Source organism: Rhinolophus hipposideros, assembly GCF_964194185.1.
Source record: "Rhinolophus hipposideros genome assembly, chromosome: 10".
Lineage (NCBI taxonomy): Eukaryota > Metazoa > Chordata > Mammalia > Chiroptera > Rhinolophidae > Rhinolophus > Rhinolophus hipposideros.
In genome coordinates, this window is record NC_138056.1 from 965,277 (window position 1) to 989,375 (window position 24,099).

Here is a 24,099-nt window from a genome sequence, read left to right on the forward strand (position 1 = left end):
CTGACCACGCACCGAGTGTCATCCGCGGGGCAGATTCTCAGCGTGACGGGGCCAGGCTGACTCTCCCTCCCAGAGGCGAGTACGCACAGGCCCACGGCCACTCCCAGGCCAGCCACACAGCCTCGGCCTCCGGGGCTGCAGGTCCCATGTCACATGGGTGGGACGGGGTGAGGTGGGGGCCCGGGCTGCGAAGCCGGCTGCCCGACCCGTCTCCCTGCTTTGCCGTTTAGAAGCCGTGACAGCTGGGGACTCAGGGAACATGCATGAACATCAGCCTACGGCGACAGTCCCACGAGCCGCCATGCACAGCCATGCTCCTGTAGCCTGGAGCAGCGGCCACATGAGCGGCCGTGGGCAGACAGGCAGGAACTGCCACCGTCGTGGGGCATCACACACTCCGTCTATGAGACCCTGTCCAATGGCACACCACCAAGTCCCCCAGGAAGGCCCCAGCAGTGGCCCAGTGTGACCCAGGCACAGACATGTGATGTGACCCATCCGTGCCGAGTGAGATGATTTCAGCAGGTGTGACGCCTGGGGGACACACTCCCTGGAGGTGTCGTGGGGGCTGCTGTGCTTTCCATCAGCTACAGGCGGAGTCCAGCCCTAGGAGCTCGGCCACACCGTGGGGGACCCCCCACCTACCCGCACTGGGCGCCTGGGGTGGCTGGAGCTGAGGGACACCTGAGTACCAGTCGCCGACCCGGCCGCTCAGCCCACAGTAGTGGGCGGTGCCCAGGCACGGAGCCCCTTTGGGCCACCGCCCGATGGCCTGACTGGCATGGTCCCTCTCCCAGGAGCAACAAGTAACTTCCAGGTTTCGGAAACAGCATGAAGCCTCAAAGCCCCAGTCACACGGGTGAGGGCTGGGCGGGTCGTCTCCCGGCAGAGCAGGGCCGGCTGTGCCCCGTGAGGTGGCACTGGGCCAGGGAACGGGCAGGGCGGAGGGTGCACCTCTCTGCCGAGGGTCCCACTCAGCCTGCGACCCCCCCAACCCCTCCCCGGATGCTGGGATAGCTCAGGCCATCGCCAGGAGGTTGGGAGAGAGAGCCCTGGGGAAGGAAGGGAAGCATGGAGAGCCTGGAGCAGGCAGGGTGGTGGCTGCGCGTGGGGACAGGCTTGGGGCGAGGAGGTGGGGGTCTGGGGTGGGCACAGGGCCAAGGAACCTGAGGTCCGTGAGCAGTGGACCCCCAGAAGCCACTCTGCGGAATCGGGCGCTGTTGGCGTTTGAGAAGGGAGCCCAGGGCGAGGACGCCCGCGGCTGACAAGATGGTGGACGCCGCGTCTCACTCGGCTACCTCAGGGGGGGCTGTGGGGCTCAAGGCCCGAGAAGAGCTGTACGGGCGGGCGGCGTGCGGGCACCTGCTCCCGGCTGGCAGCACCGCCCAGAGTCAGGCTGACAGGGCCAAGCTATGGGGCCAGCCCTGTCACCGATGGCCGGGGCACAGACACCCAGGGCACGGCTGGCACAGGGGGCTCTCAAGCGGCCGTGAACCTCCTGTCCCCCAAGCTTCTGATGCAGAGGCCTGCAGTGGGGGCTGCAAATGGCCCTTGTGACGCTCAAGAAGCTCCCACCTGGGCCCAAATGTCCTGGAGCCACCGCAACCCTGTCGTGTCACAGAGCCTCGGGAGCACTGAGGGCTGGGAAGACCCCATGGGACCCTTGTCAAGTCCCATAAAATCCCCACGGGCTGCAGCTGGGTGCTGCGGAGAGGGACACCAGGTCGCTTCTCCTGGCCTCACCGCCAGGCGGTCAGCACCCCAAACAGTGGGTTTTCACAGCTCCCGGGTGGCGGAGGATGGCAGGCGGACCCGCTGTGCGTGTGTGCGCCTGTCAGGAGCTATGGACCCTGACCTGCGGCCACTGCACGGCCCCCATGCTCTACTCTCACTTCTCGACCTGTGAACAGGCCACTGTGCGTCTAACACCTGGCCGGGGGGTCACCTTCGCCACGAAGTCTTCGCAGATCCCCACGGGAATGGCCTTGGCCCGTCTCCCAGAGCCTCTGGCATCTGCAGCCACACACCACGGCTCAGAGGGTCAGTCCCGCGTCAGCGTTTGCGCCCCCTGCCCTCCCCACCGCGCACATGGGCACACACACCCGGAACACACACGCACGTGGTCCCCTGTACTGTCCACGACGGTCACTGTTCCCCATCAGAACCAATGCCCTGGAGCAGTATCACCTGCCTGCCCATGGTTCCAAATGTCACACGTAACACAATGAAGGCACAGCTTTCGTGAGCCGGTGGGCACATCTCGTAAGTCATTGTGAGCCCTCTGTACGTGGCATGCAGGTGACCTGCTGTGGGGAAGAAGCTTGTGGAGGGACAGCTAAAACCCAGAGGTGCCCGGAGACAGTCGGAGGCGCACACACAGGGGTCACTCCCCAAGGACCAGCCCGACCGGACTGGCCCTCACCTCAGACCCTCACAAGGGGCTGCTCAGAACCGGAAAAGCAAGAGATAATTTCTTTTGGAAATCACGACCCACCGAAGCCACAGGCAGACCTAAGATTATGGCACTGAAGGAGACCTGGCTGAGTGTACACTGTGACACTGAGAGATGCCGGCAGAGCTCCGGAGACCGTGAGGGTCCTTCCCCCTCCGGCGGCCCCCACAACACAGAAGTGCCCACCTGCGAGGGTGCTGCCCAGCCCCCACGCACACACACTGCCCTGAATGCCTGGCACAGCTGTGTCCACTCTGGGACGAGCAGGCACGGGACTGGCTCGCCCTGAGCCTGTGTGGGGGACACTGGAGGCTCTCCGGCGGCAGGTCAGAACAAGAGGTGGGCACGGTCAGAACGGGCTTCTCTGGCAGCACCCAGGCAACGGCCGGGCAAGGACAGGCTCCAGTAAACCCGCCTGGGGACAGCAGGCCAGGCACCCTGTCAGTGGTGAAGGGCCTGTCCAGTGGGCAGGACTGCTGTGGTCACCTGCCAGGTGCAAAGGTGCCGGCCACCCTTACGGGGAGAGGACTCCTGCCCAGAGCAGCAGGACACACAAGACTTAGGGGACATGTCACGCAGACCACGTCCCTGACCAAACCCTGAGCTGGCAGAGGGGCTGCACGCCAGGGCTCTACCTGGGAGGGTGGCAGACGCAGCAGCTCCTCCTCAGACTGACCCCAGGAGCAGGGGCTAGGGACAGCCAGACGCCAACCCCGCCCCCTCGTTCACCTGAGCACTTTGCCGACGGCCTGAAGCACCATTTTGCAGCTGAGTCCAGTTTTGGGGGCCTGGCTGAGCAGAGCCCGGTCTGAGGAAAGGCCAGCGTGGTCTCCCAGCATCCTGGGGCAGCGCAGAGGTGGAGAGGGAAAGTGGGAGCCCAGCAGGGACGCCGCTCCCTCCTCCCCCATGCCTGGGCCGCGGGACTGAGCCAGCTGACACCAGCCAATGAGGACGCAGGGGAAAGGAGGGCTCGGGCCCGGCAGACACAAACAGCTGCTCCTTTTACAGGCCAAGGCCAGCCAAGTCTGGTTACACGAGGGCGTGTCCCAGTCGCCTTTTCAAACTGGCGCCTCTCGGGCGCTGCTGTGGGGAGGGCACAGCCCGAGAGAGGGCCCAGCAGCTCTGCCCATGAGCTCCTGGGCCGACGGCACCCCTGCCTGACCCCAGCCCGGCTGAGACAAGAAAGCGGCAGGCTACGTCCTGCTGGGCAGTGGGTGTGGGTGCTTTCACCTGCCGTGTGGACAGGTACGCCTCCACACGGACAGTCTTGGGGAGACAGGGCGCCAGAGCAGGCGCAGAGCGGGCGCTGGGAGGAGGCTGGCCCCGTCGCCACCAAGGGCAGTGGACCCCGATGGGCGTGTCCACAGCACCTTCCCACGCAGGTGCAAGAACTGTGTGGCCAAGGCCTTCCTTGGAGCTGGCCTACAAACCGGAGACCAGGAAGTCCCGAAACCTCAAACATCTGACCAGTGAGTGACGGCTCACGGTCACTGAGAGGGCCCACTTTCAGGGCATGGCCACGGGTCTGCCAAGCCCATGCCCGCACCCCGCCTCAGCCACACCCCACAAAAGGCCTGCTGACCTTCTCATCTGTCCAGGTTCACACACTGCACAGTGGCAACTCCAAAGCCACTGAGAGGACGAGTCAGCAGGCAGCGAGGAAAGGCTGCCTCTGCCCTGGGGACGCGACCAAGGCTCTGGATGCCCATGAGGACCTCTGTTCTCGCAGGACACCATCCCCTGGCGTCAGCATGAACCCCACTGCCTGTCCGGGGCACAGACACCAGCGGGATGGGTGGCCACAGAGCCCCAGGCGGCTGGAATAACTGAGCCCTGCAAGGGCGTCTCGGCCCCTCTTGTTCTGCTCCGTGCCCTGGTCCTAGAACCAGCCACTTCGCGAGGAACCCTGGTTCCTTCCACGGAGGAAATTACACAGCAAGACCAGGTGCTGGGTGCACACGCCGTGGCTGGGCTGGCGGTGTCCAGGCCCTGTCAGCTCGCAGCGCCAGCAGATGGCTGTGCACGACCGACACAGTGAAGCCCCCACCCGGTGGGCGTCTGTGTCTGGATCGGCCTGATGCCTCCCACTCTAGCCCGTCGCCCGTGGGTCACTACGGTCTCCTCCCGGTTTGTCTGTCCTGCCCTCCAACAGCGAGACAGCTGGTAGCTTCTCACCGCTTCGTGGAAACCAGAGGAGCGAGCTCAGGAAGGAAAGCGATTGCATACTCGTTACAATGCAGGAAAACTCAGTCCACTTCAAAGCCAGCGAAAAAAGCTTCTTGTTGAACCCAATGAAAATGGAAGAGAAGAAGGAAGGAACCACCCCACTGACAATGAAAACACAACAGGTATTAATTGTAACACAGCAAACGAGAAAACCTCAGAGGAAGATATGAAAAGGGAGGCAAAGGAATGCAAACTAAGAATCAGAAATGAGAGCTTCTAAAATGAAAGGTGAGCTACTGTGTTTCCCCCAAAATGAGACCAGGTCTCATATTAATTTTTGCTCCAAAAGACGTATTAGGGCTTATGTTCAGGGGATGTCATCCTGAAAAAAATCATGGTAGGGCTTATTTTCCAGTTAGGTCTTATTTTCAGGGAAACACGGTAGAAGAAACACAGAGCCAGCGCGGGGGACAGGGAGGGAGTTTCATTCCCACGACTGCTGTGATGCGGATACTGGACTTGACCCCCACCACCAACCACAAACAAGCACACGCTGGCCGGCGTGCAGGCTGGGCCGAGAGCAGGGCATGGAGAGCTGCTGAGCACACCTGCCTGCTGCAGACCCGGGGCAGGAAGGCAAGGCCGCAGTCTTGGCAGCCGTGGGGACAAGGGGCGCAGCTGGGGCTCGCGGGCACCGGACAGGGTGGGGCTGCCGGGAGGGGGCTCTAGGAATGCAGCCGGCAGAGCCCCCTAAGCCTTTGTCCAACCACTCGGCTGAGAGCGTGTATGGCCCTTCTGCAGGGAGCCGTGAGCTCAAGGGGCGTCCGGAGGCTGGAGGGGCAGGAAACAGCGTCCGCACAGCCCAAGCAGAGACCGAGGGCCTCTCCGGAAGGCAGGCTGAGCAGCAAGGCTGACGCAGCCCCACAGGAAGGGTTTCTCTGCTCCGGCCCTAAGAGAGCTTCCCCAAGCCGCACAGGCTTCTGCCGAACCAACAGCAAACGATCTGCCTGCTGGAACCTCTGCACCACACTCGGGGGGACAAACCCCAGGACCTTCAACTGCTCTGCCTCCACGATACCCAACATCGGAAAATACCGGGTATGTGAAGAAACAGAAAACTCTAACCCACAATCAGGGGGTTAGACCCAGACCCAGACCCAGACACAACAAAGATGCTGGAGGTAGCGAAGTCTTTAAAGAAAGCAAATCAATACATTCAGTGATTCAAGGATTTAGAGGAAAGGATGACCATAATGAGTGAAAAGATTAGGGCTCCCAAAAAAGATATGGGAAGTCCAAAAGATACAAACAAATTTATCGAACTGAAGACTACAATATCTGGGATGAACTTCTATGGGACAAACTTATCAGCCAATTAAACAATGCAAAGAAAAGGTAATAATAGGAATATAACATGAAATTTGTAGAATGCAGCTAACACTGGGCCTGGGAGAAATTTACAACTACAAATGCTTATGTTAGAAGAAAAGACTTGAAACCAGTATCTACACAAATAAAAGGCGTAACTGTGGGAAAGGAAAACGTCACCTTGTTTGGGAAATAATATAGTTTTATATACAGAGAATACTTTATAGAGCTACAAAAACTAAACTTAGCAACATCAGAGGATACGAGGTCAATATACAAAAGTTAATTTTATTCCTATATGCTAGCAACAAACAGAAAACACAATTTATGAAACTGTTGCTTACAATAGGATTTTTCAAGTTTAGGAATGAATTTAACTAAAAATGTCCAAAACCTCTCACTGAAAAGTACAAAGCATTGCTGAGAGAAATTAAAGACCTAACGGAATGAAGCAATTCACCACGGTCATAGATTAGAAGACTCAATATTGTCTCCTTTCTCAGTTCAACAAAGATTTAACACAATCCTATCCAAATCCCAGCAGAATTTTTGGCAGAAATTGACAGGATGGTTCTCACATGTGTAGGGAAATGCAAAAGGACTCAGGAAAATTCAATCGTTCTTAAAAAGAAAAGCCAAGTTGGAGGAGTCATCAATTTCAAGACGTAGTTTGGAAGGACAGTATTCAGATACTGTTACTGGAGATAGACACAGATATGTAAATGGCAGAGAAAGTTCAGGAGGAGATTCACACTGACTCTGTAACTGGACTTCAAGAAAGGCGCTAACACCGTTCTGTGGGGGAAGGAGTCTTCAGAAACAGTGCTGGGGAACGGGGTTTCCCTGAGAAAAACAACTCACCCCCTACCTTCCACTGTAAACAAGAGGAAACTCAAGAGGTATCAGAGAGCTCGGCAAATCGGCACCACTTCTGAAAGGGAACGCAGGAGATGGTCTTTGTCATGCTCTCTGTCCAGCCCCACTGGGACAGTGCATTTGGCCAACGGTGCCCAGACCCAAGGGCAGAACACACACACCACCCGCTCTGCACAGTTCTGATGGCGGGAGGAGGCGTCTTCACGGGCAGCCCAGCGCTTCACACACTTGCTCGCACAATTGGACCAGGCTCTAGGCCCAGGGCCACCGGGCTGGAGAGCACAGAGCGCAATAAAGCTGTGTCCGGACGCCCTGTTGTCACAGACACACAGTGGCCCGGAAGTCCAGCCTGTGCAGCACATGCCATGCCAGGAAGGAGCCGAGGCAGCAGGCTGCAGGAGCCACTCCCAGCCGCGTGCTGAGGGAGCGGTCTGGGAAGAATCCAGAAGGAGCTGCTGAGGACCTGGGCTCCTGACTGAGAAGGAAGTGCCTGCCGGCTGGCCCTTCCTAAAGGCAACTCCCTCCTTCCGGGATAGCAGAGCCTGCAGGAAACGGGGCGCGTCCCAGGCAGAGGGGTGGGCATTTCCAAAAACACACTGCCTTGGATCTCGGAGCCCCAGAAGCAGGCCAATCCCGACGTCAACGACTAGAGGCTGGGCATGGCACACAGCCCAGGAAGGTGCCAGGAGCAGGGAAAACGGGGATGCGTCTCCCCGCGTCTCCCGGGGGGCAGGCTGAGCAGGCCTGAAGGAGGCAGCCCCTGGCCCTGTCAACGACGTCCTCTCGGCTCCCAGACCCGGTACTGGCCCAGCGGGGCGGGGCGCCCGTTCAGTCCGGGCCCTGGCACGGTGTGTGGGCGCGCATTAGGAGGGAAGCTCTAACCCTGAAGAGAAGCTGGAGAGCTGCAGACCCGTGGCGGCCTGGCGTCGGGCAGGCACACGGCTGTGCAGTCCGTGCTGGCGCCCAGGGCAGCCCCGGAGGAAGGCCCTGTGTCCTGCGGTCCTAGCTCAGCGGCTCCCCCTGAGCGTGCGGGAACAGCGCACACAACTGCACCTCTTCACGCCCAGGACAAGTGAGGAGGAAAAGAGCACGACCCCAGGTAGCCACACAGCGGCTGCCATGCACACACGTGCAAACACAAAAACGAGCGTCCACCTGAGCGAGCAAAGCCGCCAGCAGGGGGGCCCACCTCATTTACCCCTTGTCTCCACTCAACACGGGCGTCGGGACCATCCGCCTCCATCCGCCTCCACGGGGACTCCCATGGCCACACACAGCAGTGAGAGTGTGTGTGTGTATGGAGGTGCGTGTAACTGCCGGGCAGGTGTGCTCCTTTCTTCCTATGCCCCTTGCCGGCAGCCCCAGCCCGTGGAGGCCCCCACCACAGACCCCCGCCCGGCGAGGCCCTGCCCCCTTCCTGCAGACGCCCCTGTCCTCCGGGGTCTGCTCTGACGTCAGCCCGTCACCAGCACGGCCAACACCCACTGCTGTGCTGCTTGTCCTGCTACCACACACTTGACTTCCCATCAGCACCACCAGGCATCACGTCAGGGCCCCACCCGCTTTGTCGCCGGCTGCATCCCAGCACCCACAACCGTCCTGGGAATGGGGTGGGGACCGAGTCCTTCCTGACTTTTCCAATAAATTACTGTCACACTGTTGTCTTCCCTGGGATCTCCTAACTCGACTTTCAGACATATTTCAGACACATTTGGTGACATGCTCTTTCTCGGCACAACTGTCTGCCAGGGACCACCTTCGGCTGAGGTGACAAGTCACCACCAACGCCCTGTCACTACTGCACGAACTTCTCCCTACAGTGAAGCCTACCTGCCACACCGGCTAAGAGGAAATCAGGTTTCCAAACACCGAGTTCTGATGTCTGGGAGAGACGAGAGGCAAGCACAGGCTCCTGGCTGGAACGGTGTCCAGTGGACGGCTAGGAATGTTCCCATCACTGGGTGCCGGGCTCCACAGAAGGTGCACAGAGCCCAGAGGCACCCACCCCGGTGAGACCGCTGGCCACTGAGGGTCAGGACCCCGGGGACGTGGCTGGTGTCAGAGCCCGTCTCTCCTCGTGCTCCTAGCTTCACCTCCTTTACACCTGCCACTTCCAGTACAGGACAGACTCGGGTGCTGATGGCTAATCAGGCACCCTGCCCCGAGGCCCCAGGGCGCCAAGCCCAAACACACAGAAAGAGGCGTGCGTCAAACTGGAAATTTTGCTCGGTAACAGCAGGACCAAAAACCCAGTCTCGTATGTAAAAAAGCAAGCGGCCCAGAGTGACGTGTGACATGGAGCGCTGTCATGATGGAGGGTGATTTAAAACACACCTTCTCTCGGGCCGGCCCGGTGGCTCAGGTGGTTGGAGCTCCGTGCTCCTAACTCCGAAGGCTGCCAGTTCGATTCCCACATGGGCCAGTGGGCTCTCATCACGAGGTTGCCAGTTCAACTCCTCAAGTCCCGCAAGAGATGGTGGGCTGTGCCCCCTGCAACTAGCAATGACAACTGGACCTGGAGCTGAGCTGCGCCTCCACAACTAAGACTGAAAGGACAACAACTTGACTTGGAAAAAGTCCTGGAAGTACACACTGTTCCCCGATAAAGTCCTGTTCCCCTTCCCCAATAAAAAAAATCTTAAAAAAAAAAAAAACACACCTTCTCAAAACCGTAGCTCACACCTGACTGCACTGAACAAGTTGAAACTTGTCACCCATTGTCACTAAGGTTTGACGTGTCTGCCCACATTGAACTTCAGTGCCTTTCCATTGGATGGCACTCGGCAGCAGCATTCACTGTATTTTGTGATCACAATGGAAAGGCTCCGTGTCACACATCGCGTCTGGTACAGCAATTTCTGTCAAATAAACACATTATGGTGTGTCCTCATCTACCTTAGTCACTGGTCTGGCACCATGCGACTCCTATCTCTTCCCCAAAGTCAAAAGGTAAATGTTTTTAATCGATTCAGGACATCGAGACAGCCACGACAGCCAACTAAAGACACTCAGGAAAGAGGACTTCCAGAACTGCTTCAGAGAGTGGCACGAACGATGGGATACGTGTGTTTGAAACAAAGGGGAGTCTTGTGAGGGGGACTAATGGCAAGTGTCTTTTACTGTGATACATTTTTTTCATTTAAGCATTCACCATGTTGTTCGATCACACCTCCTAAATAACACTCCACAAAGCTGATGGGAGGCAGACACACACGCAGGTCACGCACAGAGAGAGCAGGGCTCGCGCCTGGGCACCCAGTGACCTGGCCACGGAGTCCTGCCGAGAGCTGCAGTCCACAAAGGCCCACCGGCTGCGCTCCCGGGGCCAGAGTCAGGGGCCGGGAGCAGCCAGGCCCAGGGCCTGTGCGGTGGCAGCTCTCAGGTACCATGATGTGGCCGGTGGCAGGGACGGTCAGTCGGGAACGCACACACAGGGACGCTGGGAATTGCAATGAATTGTTGAACAATGTGGACCAGAACAAGAGGACACTGTCTGGTGTCTCATTTTCACACCGGATGGTGAAGGAGGTGTTAGTTTCCTCAACTCTTATTTGTATAACTGACCTACTTCACACAAGTCGCTTTGCCTGTTTTCAGAGAAAAGGGACAGAAAGGTTTGGGGGACTGGAAGGGCCCACAGCAGCCATCCTCTTGGGTACACTGTCCTGGGTGTCCAGACAGCACTTGATCGCTCCCCACTTCTGGCCCCCAGGGCTCAGCCCAGGGCTCCCCACACTGGACACCGTCCCCCGCGGAACCCCAGCAATTCAAACCGCCAGCGGCAGCAGGCAGGCAAGCACGTCCCTGGAATGTGGAAAATGAACCCTTGCCACGGGGGAGAGTCACTGTCCCCATTAATGGAAGTGGCTGGGAGTGAGCGGGAGAAGTGCTTCCTTGTTGCAGACAGCCGGAAGTGCTCAACTCCTGGCCCAGCTCACGAGCTCAGAGACAGGGGACAGCTAGAGCTGCCACACAAATAAAACAGGGCTGGCACCAAGGAGAGGGCACTCAGGAAGCCCTTGCAGAGTGAGCAGTAAAGGAGAGACAGACGGGAGAGAGGGGTGTGGCCTGTGGCAACTCCAGCTCTGGGCAGGTTTTCTGCAGCGAGAGCCCCTGGCACAGGGCCGGAGGGCCCCGTTCCACCTGGTGGGACAGAGGACCCCAGCGTCCCTGCAGGCCAAGTCCACCAGGGCAGGGACATGTGGCGAGGCTCCGTGTGGGCCGGGTACCCTGGGCGTGTCCTGGGTGGGGTACAAAGAGCCTTTGTGTGCTTTCCTGAGCCGCCCCCACCCAGGCCAGCAGCCCTGTGTGCTCCACGGGGAATGACAGAAAGGGACTGACTGCCTGGAACCCCTGACTCCTGGGCCTTGGCACCCCCACCCCGTTCCCACTGGCCTCTGCTGCCCAGGGTGACACCCTGTGGGGGGTGATGCCAAGCCTGGTGGTAACACCATGTTCGAGGTGACACCTGCGTGACTGCACAGAACTGCCCCCCAGCACGCTCCGCTGCCTTCCCCTAAACATCCCCATTTTATGGAGGAACCTGAGGCAGATGGAGAGGAAATTCAGATCCCACACAGGTGGCCTGCTCGTCTCTGCTCCTAATCAAGACCCATCCCTACGACCCCCAAGGAGGGGACAGGAGCATTTCAAAGGGAAGGAAGCTTATTTCTACGCTGGGCCAGGGCTCGGCTGCCCCCAGAGGAGAGGAGTGGGCCCTTGGGGGCCCTGTCCCAGCAGTTGGGTATCTGGCTCAGGGACACATTAGCTCCAGCTCCCGCGGGAAAGCATCACCTGCTTCCCTCCCACCCCAGCCGGCAGAGGGACATCAGCAAAGGAGAGAGCCTGCGTCCAGCATGGTGCCAGCGGCCAGCAACGCCTCCCAGCAAAGAGAAGACAGGCTCCATGCGCCACCAGCAGTGATGGCTGTGCCCCGTCCAAGGCTCACCTTGGCACTGGCATCTGAGCGGGACCAGGTCTGCCGGGGGGAGACCTGCCGGGGCTCGGAGGAGAAGCAGGGCGGGGCTCAGGCTTCCCAGCCCTGCACACCTTGCACACTCATCTGACACCCTGCGCCACGAGGCCGAGGCTGTCAGAACGCTCCCGCGGGGGGCAGGCAGAGGACCTGCGGTCAGGCTGGAAGCCCAGTGCCCACCGAAGCCCAGCCAGCAGGGTGCTATGGAAACGCAAGGACACTGGAAAGCAGAGCTGGGTCAGGCAGAAAGTCACTGCACAGGGAGGAGGGAGGCAGGCTGCACACTGCACTGGGGCCAGGAGCCAAGATTTTCACACAAGTTTAGAAGGCACCACCAAAACTGTTCTGTTTCAAGTTCAAGTCAAGCCAAACTCCAAACAATTAAAGCGGCTGTTGGAACCTGCCTAGTCATCCAGCCTGGCCCCCGGCCACCACTGACCCAAGAGGGCAGAGGCGCCCAGGCCACATGGCAGCCACCTCTGACAATTCTTCCCTCCTACCCCCACCCCGGTATCTGCCAGACAAGTGCCTGCCGGCTCAGGCACCGGCCAGGTGGCCCAGTGGTGGAAGGCTGGCCGAGACCCATGAGGTCAAGAGCACCCCTCTGTTTAATGCAGCAAAGCCCACACGCTGCCCAGAGATGGGGCCCCAGCCCCTTGTCCCCCCCAAGGCCCAGGCGAGGACAGACGTAGTCACAAACGCAGCACAGGGAGGACCGGTGCTCATAACTCCCCCGTGAGGCACATGGGCTCAGGGAGAGGACGGGTGACGCTCTGTCTCTCCACCCAGGCAGGCTGTCCAGGCTGCCTAGGAAAAGGGCAGTGTGTGTCCTGCCAACCTGTCCCGCCCTCCCCGCTGGTATAAAGTCCTCGGCTGCAAGATTTAGCTCAGGCTCAGTCCACAGGAAGGCGGCTGGGAGCCCACATGGGAGGGAGCAGTGCCTGGCGGGACACGGCGCCCACCCCACCCACGGGGCCTGCGGAGACTCGGGGCCAGGAGACCTCAGCCCCCGCGCCCAGTGCCACCTCCCCACACGGACCTGGCCACCTGCAAGTCCTCCAGCAGAAACACTGGGAATCCTTTTTCCCAAAAAAAACCCACTGAAATTGAAGCAAGAAAACAGCCTTGCACTAAAAAAACGCAAGGGAGAAATAAAGGGCAGAGTGCCACTACGCTGTATTAGGGCAATGGGGACATTTGGGGGGGGGGGAGGACCCTGAGAGGTACAGGCTGAGGAACGCAAGGGAGCAGGAGGCCGCCCCACCCCTCGGCCCTTCCCGCTCTGCTCCGCGGGCTCCTGGGAGGAGTGGTCCCTGGGTCACAGGGCCCCAGACTGTCGCCGCACACGTGCCACCATCAGGTCTGGGGGTGTCCCCATGCCCGGTGCACATGGAAGTCCTGAGCAGCGTCCGGGTGTCAGGTGTGCACGCACACACACAGAAGGCCAGCGCCCCTGGGCTATGGCACCACAAGGGCGGGAGGGTCAGAGGCCACCCGAGAGCCCTGCCCGAGAGCTTTGCCCACAGCCACCCTGCTGGGGCGGCCTGGCCTCTGGCTTCCTGCTGTGGCATCGGGTCTGGTGGGGCCTGTCACTGCTTGTTGTGTTGGGGGAAGAGGACACAGCAGGTCGCCCACAAGAAGACTGAGGCGGTGGCCACCCGGCAGTGCTGGGAGAAGGGACGCTGACTCCCTGCTGGTCAGGGTGAGAGGGCACATTCTCCCCTAATTGGAAATGCTGTTTTCTCCTCTGAAACAAGAGGGAGGCATGAGATGTGGGAGTGCCCGAAAGGGCGAGGAATGCCAAGATGCCAGGCTCATACTTCAGATTCCTGGAGGGGAGGCCCAGCTGGCAGAGGGCTCGGTGCTCAGGCCCAGAGCGGCCTTGGGACAGGATGCTCGCCAGCTGGGGGTGCGTGTGGGGGGACGGGACGCAGCAGGCCCAGGCAGGAGCCTGTCTTCTGACGCCCCAGCGCTCAGCGAGCCGGACCTCCCACCCTGCTGCTCCTGGACACTTGAGGTCCGCCAGGCCCCCGATGGCTGTGCTGATGGCCACACGCCCTGGTCCTCACACAGCTCTTTCTCAAATCCAGGCCTGTTTGCTGTCACTTCTTGGCTCAAGGTCCCCCAAGGCCCTTGTGCTCCGAAGGCTCTCCAGGGCCTTTGAGGTATCCATGCCCCTGCCCACCTCCCAGCCTGGCCTTGGGACGGGGCACAGCCCCCTCAGCACCCCGCCCTGCTGTGTCCCTGGGCCCCAGAAGCCAGCCCTTCCCTCCTTCCTGCAAGTCTCTGCCCAAATGTCCCGAGACTCCCCTGGCACCCCCCTTGCCCTGCTGCGTAGACATGAGTTCAGTGGGGGCAGGAAATGGGCCTGTCAGCCTCAGGGTCCCCTACAAGGCCCAGCGGTGGGATGCGCTTCTGAATGAGCGCATTCCTGATGCAGGTCAGTAAGGAAAAAGACGACCACTCTGCCCCCCTAAATAAGCAATAAAGGCGAGAAAACACCATCCACGAGAGAAAAAACCTCCGAGTGGTAGAAGGGGAGATGGTCTCCCTGCCTCAAGAGCAGCCCCCTGCAGACAAGACTACCGTTGGCTTCCTGAGGGGAGGGCAGGGCCACGGCCGGAGGCTCGGCCTCACTGCCCCCCCCCCCCCGGCCGCAGTGTGCTGGGTCGGAGGTTCTACTACCAGACGGGTCACAAGCACGGGATCTCGGGGCGCGGTGCTCCCAGTGGCCGAGAAGACAGGCCTGGCGACGCCCGCCGGCCGGCACCTGGTGCGCCAGCTGAGCTGCCCACGGTGCAGACGCGGCCGCGGTTACAACTCCCTTCACGGTGAAATACAGGACCGCGGGGGAGCGTCCCTCCACTGCTCGGGCTCTTCCCCAAAAGGTCTCCAAGTCAGCGCTGCACGTGTCCTGAGGAGAACGGGAAGATGCTGGAGCAGCAACGCGACGTGTCTCCACCAAGGTCACCTGACGGCGTGAGACGTGCCTCCTACAAACGGACGCCGGGAAGCAGCAGGCAAGTCTGGCTGATCGCGCTGAGCTCCTCCGAAACAGCGCCAACTGACCGGCTGAACGGAAGTCCGGCGCGTGGTGGGGTGTCGCACTGGCAGGGGTGGCCTAGTGGGGGCGGGGCGGCGCTGCCCCCACCCACCACATTCCCTGGAGACACTTCCGGAAAGGGGGTCTCTTGGGTCTGCACATGAGCCAGGGTCAGATGTCTTGCACCCCCACAGGAACTGCTGGGGCCGATGTGCCGTCCCCGGCGGGGGTCCTTTTCTGACGGCGGAGTCTGCGGACGGCTTTAGTTTCTGGTCGGAGTTGGTGTTGGGGTAGCTGTTGTCTGGGTCCTGGCTCTGGAAGTTCCTGGAGTCCTTCCTCTATGGCCGCTGTTGTGTCATGTCCCGTGGTGCCCCTGGGGACGCTCAGTGGGTAGGGTACTTGTGCGAGCTTCAATCTGAACACCCCGCCTGAGCCCGACACCCCCTCCTGCTTCCGGCGCTTTCCAGACTCTCCACACAGCAGCACCCTGGCAGCAGCACCCTGCCCGAGGCTCTGTCCTCACCCACAGCCCAGTCTACACCCAACTTCCCGTTCTGCTCGCGGGGAAATGCACCCAATTTCACCTCCGGCCCCTCCTCAGGTTTCCAATTTGCTTCCATTTCTCATTTCCCCACATTCTCTAACTCTCTGGATGTCCCTTCTTTGGAGAACCTACTGTTCTTTTTGGGGTGCTACAGTGTCAGGTCTCTGAGGAAACTGATGACAGCTGTTTCGCTCGCTTGCTCAGAGCTGCGCCCTCCTTCCCCACTGCTTTGCTCTGTCTTTCTCACTGCGGCGTCCCTCACACACCTGGCGAGCCCCAGCTGCCCCTCGTGTTTAGAAGTGGGCACTGAAGGGCTCCCTGGCAGCTCCCTGTGCATGGGGGCGGGGAGGCGGCAGGCTCCCTGGCAGCTAACATGGAGGACGTGTGCCCCCCACCCCCGCACTGCGCAGGTTTTCCTCTTGGGCTGTTGGGACCCTGGGGTCCCGGGGACTGAGAGGGGGTAGGGGAGCGGCGCGCCAAGGTGCTGGATGGGGGATGCTGTGTTTGCAGGAGGTGCCCCCAGGGCAGACAGGGCGGCGGGGTGTCTGGCGGCTCCTTAAACGCACCTGCAGACCCCCAGCGAGCTCCTTCCAGGCCTCGGGGAGACGGGCTCCCCCTGCTGGCCCAGGCGCCCCTTTCCTGAGTCCGCATCCACTGGACCGTGGGATTACCGACCTCGGAAACCTGCCTGCTGCTCCCCCGCCCCACTCTCTGTCCCTGGGGGTTTCCGCCCACCCAGAATTCCCCAGTTCTCATTTCAGTGGGGCTGGGAGGGAGCAGGAATGGCCAGACGTCCAGCACATGGATTCAAGCAGCACAACCACAGGCAACCCGCGATGTGGGCACACGGCCCCCCTTCCCTTTCCTAAGGCCTCACCCAGGGCTACCAACTGATGCCCCCCCTCCCCGTGTGTGTGGTGACAGGGGAGACAGCGGAGCTGGACCCCCGGCAGCCTGACTGCTGGGCCTGTGTAGGGGCCGGGGTGTCTAGCACGTGAAGGAGCCACGGGAGGCGGCAAGAGCTCTGCTCAGGGGCCCCCACTCAGCTCCGGTGGGCTCCCGGAGGGCCCTGCCTGCCAGGGTGCAGCTGCACTGCACTGTGGGTCCAGCTGGCGTCCTGAGCCTCCGCCACGCGCCCCAGGCCTTGCACCACTCCCGGGCCAGCCCCTCAGCACAGCCCCTCCCTGCACCCCTGGCCCCATGCCGTCAAACGCCAACAGTCGGAAAGCCACGGCCTTGACCAACCCTGAGGGTCAGTGTCCAAGGCCATGAGTGACACCTGAGTCCCAGTCTACCTTCTGTCTCCATGGGGACGTGCTCAGAGGCCAAGGGCAAAGCACTGGACTCTCCACCCGGAAGCCAGCCACAGCTGCTAAAAGCCTTCTCTCCGCAAGGGAAGGCTGGAGCACGGGCACAGGCACACACAGGCCACTCAGAAAAGGCCCGTGACACACACGGCGGCTGCGTTTGTGGGACCCACTGCCCCCACCAGCACGGGAGAGGCCAGCAGTAGGTTCCAGCAAGATCAGAATAGAGAACCACCCACTTTTGTTTCAAAGAAAGAAACAAAATCAAGAGAGAACACGCATGTCTGGGTCTAGAGGTGCATGTGTCCCCCAGAGGGAAGCACACGGGGGTGGAGAAGGGGGAGGTGACACAGGCATCAGTTTAGTTTTGTCTCCTTATACAATGACAAGAACTCCATACAAACAACGCTCAGAACCACAGCGTGAGGACGCCCTACCCCATGCCTCTGGTGGCCTCCTCTTCAGTGTGGCCCCCAAGTCCAGCAAGAGAAAATGAAAGGACGCTGGAAAAAACAAGGCGCTTGAGGGAGCCTGGCAGGGGCGCGAACCCAACAAGCCTCTCTCCGCCCTTTAGAGCCAAGCTTCTGGAAAGCGCTGTCTTCACTCATTGGCTGCACCTCCTCGCCTTGGGCACGCCTGCCCCTCTAGCCACAGCTGTCGCCAAGGTCATCTGGTGAGTGCAGGGGACACGTAGGCCTCCTCGGTCAGCACGGGGTCCCGGGCCCGCCCTCCCTCCGCGGAGCTCTGGGCCGGCCCACTCGGGGCACACCTCGCATCCCGGCTCCACCAGGAGGCTCACAGCAGCCCACGCTCACTGTGCCCGAAACCCCACCAGGAGCCCAGGCCGGCATCGGGTCACGCCGCCGTCCCTGCTCACTCACGTCCACGCCGGGCAGCATTTCCCCGCGTCCTCCACACTGCGAAGCCCGTTGCCAATTCCCTCACTTATTTCTCGAATCTGACCTGGAGGGGGGCTGGTGTGGTGAGGCCAGACTGAACTCAGGCAGCTCGCAACCGCTCCCTGCCCCGTTTCTGTCCCCTAGGAGACTGTCACACTGGGCACCTTCCATGGTGCGCAGGCAGGCGGGGCAGTTGGAGCTCAGGTGCAGCCACATGATCCCAGCCTGCACCTCGGTCACCCCGAGCTGGCACTGGGTCCTAAGTCACCCCCTTCACAGGGGTCTTAGGAAAGCACACCTTGGTCCCACTGAGCCCCGAAGTCTTCCGCGTGCACTGAAAGCACCGCCCCCACACCGAGCTCATGGGGCTACATCTGCTCAGGTCACCTCTTCCGGCTCGCCCTGCACCATGGCCTTCACTTGTCCTTCACAGGGAAGGTCTCCACTGGTACTGGCCAGGCTGCGACGAGGCCCAGGTCCCCAGCTTGCCTTGCGGGGGCCACATCCACCTCCCCACCTGCAGGGGCCCCGACTCCCCGCCGAGGCCCCAGCCCTCACGTGCACACCAGTGGGCTCAGTGGGGAAGAGATGAGCGTGATGGCCTGGCCGCACCCGCAGGCGAGGGCACAGGCGAGGCCCACACAGCCCCGGGCCGCTCGGCTCAGCCACCTGCACGGTAATGGGCAGTGCGCTCGGCCCTGCTCCGGTGCCAGGCACAGGGCGAACTCATGACATGCCACACGGCCCGGACACCTGCCTGCAGGACAGCGGCGTCTCCGAGGACAGGGACAGAGAACTCAGTACAGTGGTCCCTCGGTTTTCGAACGTAACCCGTTCCGGAAGCCCGTTCAAGCTCTGAAATGTTCAAAAACCGAGGCACGGTTTCCCCATAGAAAGTAACGCAAAATGGATGAATCCATTCCAGACCTTTAAAATCAGCACCTAAAACTGCAACTTTAGCATGAATTTTACTATCTAATAATACCCTAGACCCATAACATTTCCAGCGTTCGTAAACCGAAACGTTCGTCAACGGAGACGTTCGTAAACCGAGGTGCCACTGTACCTCCCTCCAAGTGGGTGCGTGCAATGGAGGAAAGAGCCCTGGAGAAAGGGGCAGCCCGACCAGGCGGGGAGGGAGTTTCCTGGAAGCGGGAGGTCAGGGACGACCTCTCTGGGGACAGAACATCCACTCTGAGATCTGAGCCACGCGGAGGGAAGAAGATATGGAGGGAACAGCAAGTGCAAAGGCCCTGGGCACAAAGGAGCCTGCCCCGCAGACCAGCAGGTGGCCAGAAGACTGCAGCTGAGCAGGAGGGGGCCACGGGTGAAGAGAGGTGGCAAGGGCCTGAGAGTCTGGGAACGCTGGCTGGCGTGCGGGTCTGGTGCAGAGAAACGTCCTGGGTGCTGTGGCCCATCTGCTGCTACAGAAGCCGGCTCTGCTCTGCTGTGGGGCACCAGTCAGGGTGCCACGGAGCGGCCCAGAAGCAGGTGCCGCAGGCTCACGAGGCTCAGTGCGTGGCCAGCACCCGGCGGACGTGGGCTGTGTTTGGGAGGTGCTGCTGACCAGCACTGGCCTTGAAGGAGGTTCGCAGCTGCCGCTGGCCAGGCGAGGACGGCACTCCCGAGGGGGCCTGCCGGGGCATGCGAGCTGAGGAAGCGAGGGGCTCGCTGAACACCTGCCGCACGGGACGGGGTGCGTGGGGGACGGGAGAGAGCTCGGACGCGTGGGCCGCTGTACTCAAGGGAGCAGTTCCGGCCGGGGCACAGGCTCACAGCGGGAAGACGAGAACCAGCAAAGGTACCCAGAGCACTCTCCAGGCCTGAAATGACACGTGTGACTGTCCCCTAGCGATTTGCTCCTGAGTGCCTGGGAGACCACTGAACAGCTCTGACTCTCTGTCGTCTGACAACCCTGAGAACAGCTGCAAGGTCTTCCTGTAGCTCACCGCTGAGACCTGCCACCCCAAGGGGCACAGGACCCCATCCTGCTGCTCAGCCATCCTCCCTCGTGTGCCCCCACAGCACCCTTGTGCACATGTGTGCGTGGTGTGTGGGCTGTGCCCCTGCCAAGCAGAGTGGGCAGCCTTTCTGTGCGATGCCCTGAGCTGACAAGGGTGAGAAACCAGACCATGGTCTCTGCGGAGAAAGGACACTGAGAAATGCGACAGCAGGGAGCGAGGGCCACCGATCCCGGCTCGCCGGCAACGGCTTCATCAGCCTGTCCTGAGAGCCCCTGACACAGCAGAGGGACATCGCGGGCTGGACCACTGCGTAACTGATGGACAACTGCCCAGGCTGCTGCGGCCAGTGGCCATCCTGCACAGAGCAGCGCCCGGGTGGACACTCGGAGACTCGTGTGACTGAGCGGCTTTGGAGGGCACAGCAAGGGGCACGGGACCCGCCCTGCAGCACACTATAGGCCATGCTGCACTGGGTACCTTCTCCAGAGTCCTGCGTGCTGGTACGGGACAAGCCGAGCGAGAAATGGTGCTGTGGCTGAGAAGCTCAAGTTCAGCCTGGTGGGAGACGGCTGTAAGGTGGGCTAGCTGGAGGCCAAGCTCGGGCCACACTGCCACAGGGAGGGCAGCGTGTCTGCGAGTGCCATCTGTCCACTGACACGGCCAGGAAACAATGCCAACCCAGAGCAATCGGTACCCCGGTACCTGGGACGCGGCCTCTGAAAACTTTTTCCCACGACAGGAAACCAGAGCTCCAGTCTGGACCTCGCTGTCACAGCAGAGAGCAGCGACACTGGCTGTCCAAGATCACTAGGGTCACTGTCACCAGGACAGGAACCAGCCTGAATAAGCTCCCAGGGGACAAAGACGGGACACAGGTGAGCATCGATGAGAAAGACAGCTGAAAAAGGCTCTAAGACCAAGACTGTTGATCCAGGAGTACTTATGAAAGACACGGATTTTAAACAGTCTCGGTCACTGTGAGAAGACTCCAGGGAGTCAGCTCCTGAGTCCTGAGAGCTGGTCAAGAGCGAAAGAGTCAAGCCCTTACCCTGAGCTCCATGTCCCTGGGAAACAGAAGCCGAGAGGAGGAAGTCTCTCCCAGGAGCCTGTGGCCAGAGCCCTGCTCGCCGGGCGTCCGGACACCGGAAGTGGCCTTCATCAGTGCACCTGTCTGCACCTCAGAAAGGTGAGGGCTCACACCCACTCCCTCCCTCCCACCCAATGCGAGCGCAGAGGGGAGATGAAAGTGAAAGCATGTGCCCAGCTCAGAGGGCGAGGGGAACACAGGAGGGCTGTCGTTCTGAGAGAGGTTTTCTGGCCAGTCCAGAGAGACAGACGACGAGCTCCCTTCCTGCCCATGGCACGGCCAGAGCCTGGCATCACCTGGCAGTCGCCTCTTGTGGACAGACAGCAGGCCATGTGCAAGGACGCCAGGGTTACATCCCATCCGTCGGCACTCCCTGGAGTGCAGAAGGAGGGGGTCAGTGGCCCGTCCTCTGTTTTGAGGGGGCCGAGGGTCTGTGTCCGTCTCCCGAGTGTCCTGACCCCAGGACAGAGCCCTGTCACTGGTGGGTGGGTGAGCTGGAGATGGCAAGGCCGCCGTGCCCTGAGCTGTTGTCACGCATGGTCCCCCTTACAAAGCAGCCGCTCCAGTGCCCTCCAAGTCCACCGCGGGCTGGGCTCCGGGCCCCACAAGGCAGGCTCCTTAGGCCAGCCTCAGGGCGAGGATCCGCCCACTGCCACCACGCCAGGAGCCCCGTGCTTGGTGCCCAGCTGCTCGCCTCAAAAGGGGCCTGGCAGACCTGGCCCGCCCGACGCTCCAGGCCACACGCAAGCTGCACGTGTGGGAAGCGCCTTTTGGCCTGTCTGGGTGTCCAGCCAGAGGCTGCACCAAGGCCACAGAGGGGGCTGCAGTGGCCCATGTGCCGGGTTCTCCGCACCCACTGGGCACACACCCCTAGGCACCTGTCCCTGGCCAGCCCAAGAGACCCTGGGACACAGAACATAAACATAACTGCCCTTCCTCCAAAAGGACGGCCAGCAAGTGCGACCGACAGGAAGGGACAGCAGGAGCAGGAGAGACGGGAGCAAGAGACCGGGGTGCGAACGTGGCGTTCTGGGCAGCCTCTGGCCATCCCAGTGGAGGGCGGGAAAGCAGACTGACACTGACTGAGACGCTGGCCACAGGACAGAGGGGGACGCTACCACTGGGGACTGGCGAGAGTTCTAGAAATCTGTGAGGAGACACCACGGGGCTTGGCGTGGCCATGATAACAGAGCAGGTCTGTACACGAAGATGCCCCACGAGCCAGGTGTTCTCACCAGGTCGAGGTGGAAAAGGAAGCCCCCTAGGCGCAGAGACAGCGTCCAGAAACTACCAACCGACTGGGTCCAGCCTGTGCACTGCACAGATGTCAGCATTTGCAAGCTCACCATGGGGTGAACGGGCGTTTAACGCAACCGTGCAGATGGGGCAGAGACTGGCTGTCCTTTTGGACAATCTGAAGCGAAGTAGTGCTGAAGCAGCAGCGATGGAAAGCAAGGATCTTACTGCCTTCCTTCCGTGAACAGGCTGCTTTCCCGATCTCTCAGGAGAAGTCTAGCCTGGGACGCTCACTCGATGGGTGGATTTATTATGGACGACCTGCTGTCCGTGGATCTTACTCCGCCTGACCCCAGAGGCAGCGCCAAACTTCTCCAATAAATTAACCAATCCCGCCTGCGCACTGCGGCTCCGCAAAGCCCAGAAGGACGCGGTTCCGAGGGCTTCGGGGGGGGGGGGGGGGGCAGACCAGGAGGTGTGGGGAGGGCGCCTGGAGAGGGCAGGGAAGCCCCAGGCCCCTCCGCACACCTGGCCCCACGCATCTCGGCGTCTCGGCCGAGGGCCGTCCTCAGTCACCGCCTCTTCCCATAAACCAGCGACCCAGGGAGTGTTCCTGAGTTCTGGGAGCCGCTCCAGCAAATGATCGAACCCAAGGAGGGTCCTGCAACCTCCGATCGACAGCAGTGGGTCTGAAGCCCAGGCGACGACGTGGACTTGGGAGGAGGGGGCTCGTGGGACTGAGCCCTTCCCCTGCGGGCTCTACGCGGTCGCGGGTGGACCGTGTCAGCACTGAGTTACGCCGCAGGACAGCCCAGCTGGAGCCCGGAGAATTGCTTGATGGTGTGAGGGACGCCCTGACACACACACACCCAGGTCGCAACGGGGGCCAGAACCCAGATAAATCTGTCAAGAGCGAGGCAGACTGGAGGCTTCCCGACAGTCACGGCACAGGCTCCCCAGCAGTGGACCTCCGTGGGAGAAAACGACAGGACGTCCTTCGGGTAAAGTGGCCAGAGGGAGGTCACAGCTCCTGGAGGACCACAGAGCCAAGAAAGCGCTAAATCCACAGCAACTTTATGTACAGAAAATGTGCATGCCACGCCAACATGTAATCACCACGAAACCATTAGTAACATTCTACATAATTTCCTTCAAAACCCAGCGTATGTTACGCATCAGCTTACCTCCAGCACTCAGCGGCCACGCGGACGGCACGACCCAGGGCCAGCGCAGCCCTAGAAAGCCTTGACCTTGGGTCTGCAGTCTCCCTGTGCCATTATTCTTTGCATGGTGGGTTGCATGGGCCAAGGCTTTCAAAAAACGCATGGATACCTGTTGAGCCAGCACAACTGTCCCAAACACTGGCCAACTGCGCCTTCTCTTTTTCCTTTCCCTTTCCTCCTCCTTTCACAGAATCTAACTCACCGCAGCCTCGGTGACTCTGGAAGCCTGACTGGGCTCCATCCATCCGCTCAGCTCCCGTCTTCATCTCCCCCTGTTCCTCTGGGGCTGGGCCCCTGGGAGGCAGGCACTCAGACTCTCTGCTCCAACCGCAGCACTAAGGGCTCTAACTCACTCTCGGGTCTGTCTGCACTCCACAACGGCGGTTCTTGTTACCTTTCGGCCAAAAAGCTTCCGATTTCCTTTAGGAACCTTCTTTGTCTCACTGGTTACTCAGGAGTGTCTCCTAATTTCTAAACAGAGGGAGTTGATTTCTGGTTTCATTCCACTTTGGCCAAGAACATACTCAGGAAGGTTTCAGTTTGCTGCAATCTGCTGAGGTCCAGGTCGCTTCCTGTAACTGTCCCACGAGTGCCGAGACGCTCTGTAGTCTGCCGTACCTTAGGCCAAATGTGTGAATTATGGTTTTCCGCTCTCTCTGCTGGCTGCCATGTGCGTAGGGTACAGCTGAGCTGAGCTGCTGTGACAAGGAACCCCTCCCCCTGCATGAGGGCAGGGCAGATGGGTGGGCTCAGCCTCCCCACACCTTCCTGGGCCCCAGGCCAGCTCCACAGCCTCCTAAGGGAGGTCCAGGGACCCCAACGGGAGGGGCAGAGCCAGGATGAGCATTTTTCTTTTTTTCCCCTGAAAGTCTATACCCTTTTACCAACCTTTCCCTATTTCCCCACCTCCCGGCCCTGCCAACCACTTCTCTACTCTGCTACTAGGCGTGTGACTTTCT

At 60.6% G+C, this 24,099-nt stretch overlaps 1 protein-coding gene across 2 annotated transcripts in view; it reads right to left on the minus strand.

Moving 5' to 3' along the window:
• Positions 1-24,099, minus strand: part of MOB2 (MOB kinase activator 2) — a 55,617-nt gene that overhangs the window by 12,222 nt on the left and 19,296 nt on the right. Inside the window, exon 1 of one of the 2 annotated variants that reach the window (XM_081063007.1) lies at positions 3,182-3,993. The exons of the other annotated variant lie outside the window; for it this stretch is intronic. Coding sequence (XP_080919133.1) covers positions 3,182-3,360 — 179 coding nt within the window. The 5' untranslated portion in view covers positions 3,361-3,993. Of the gene's footprint in view, positions 1-3,181; positions 3,994-24,099 lie in introns of those variants that run through there. 2 annotated transcript variants of the gene reach the window in all.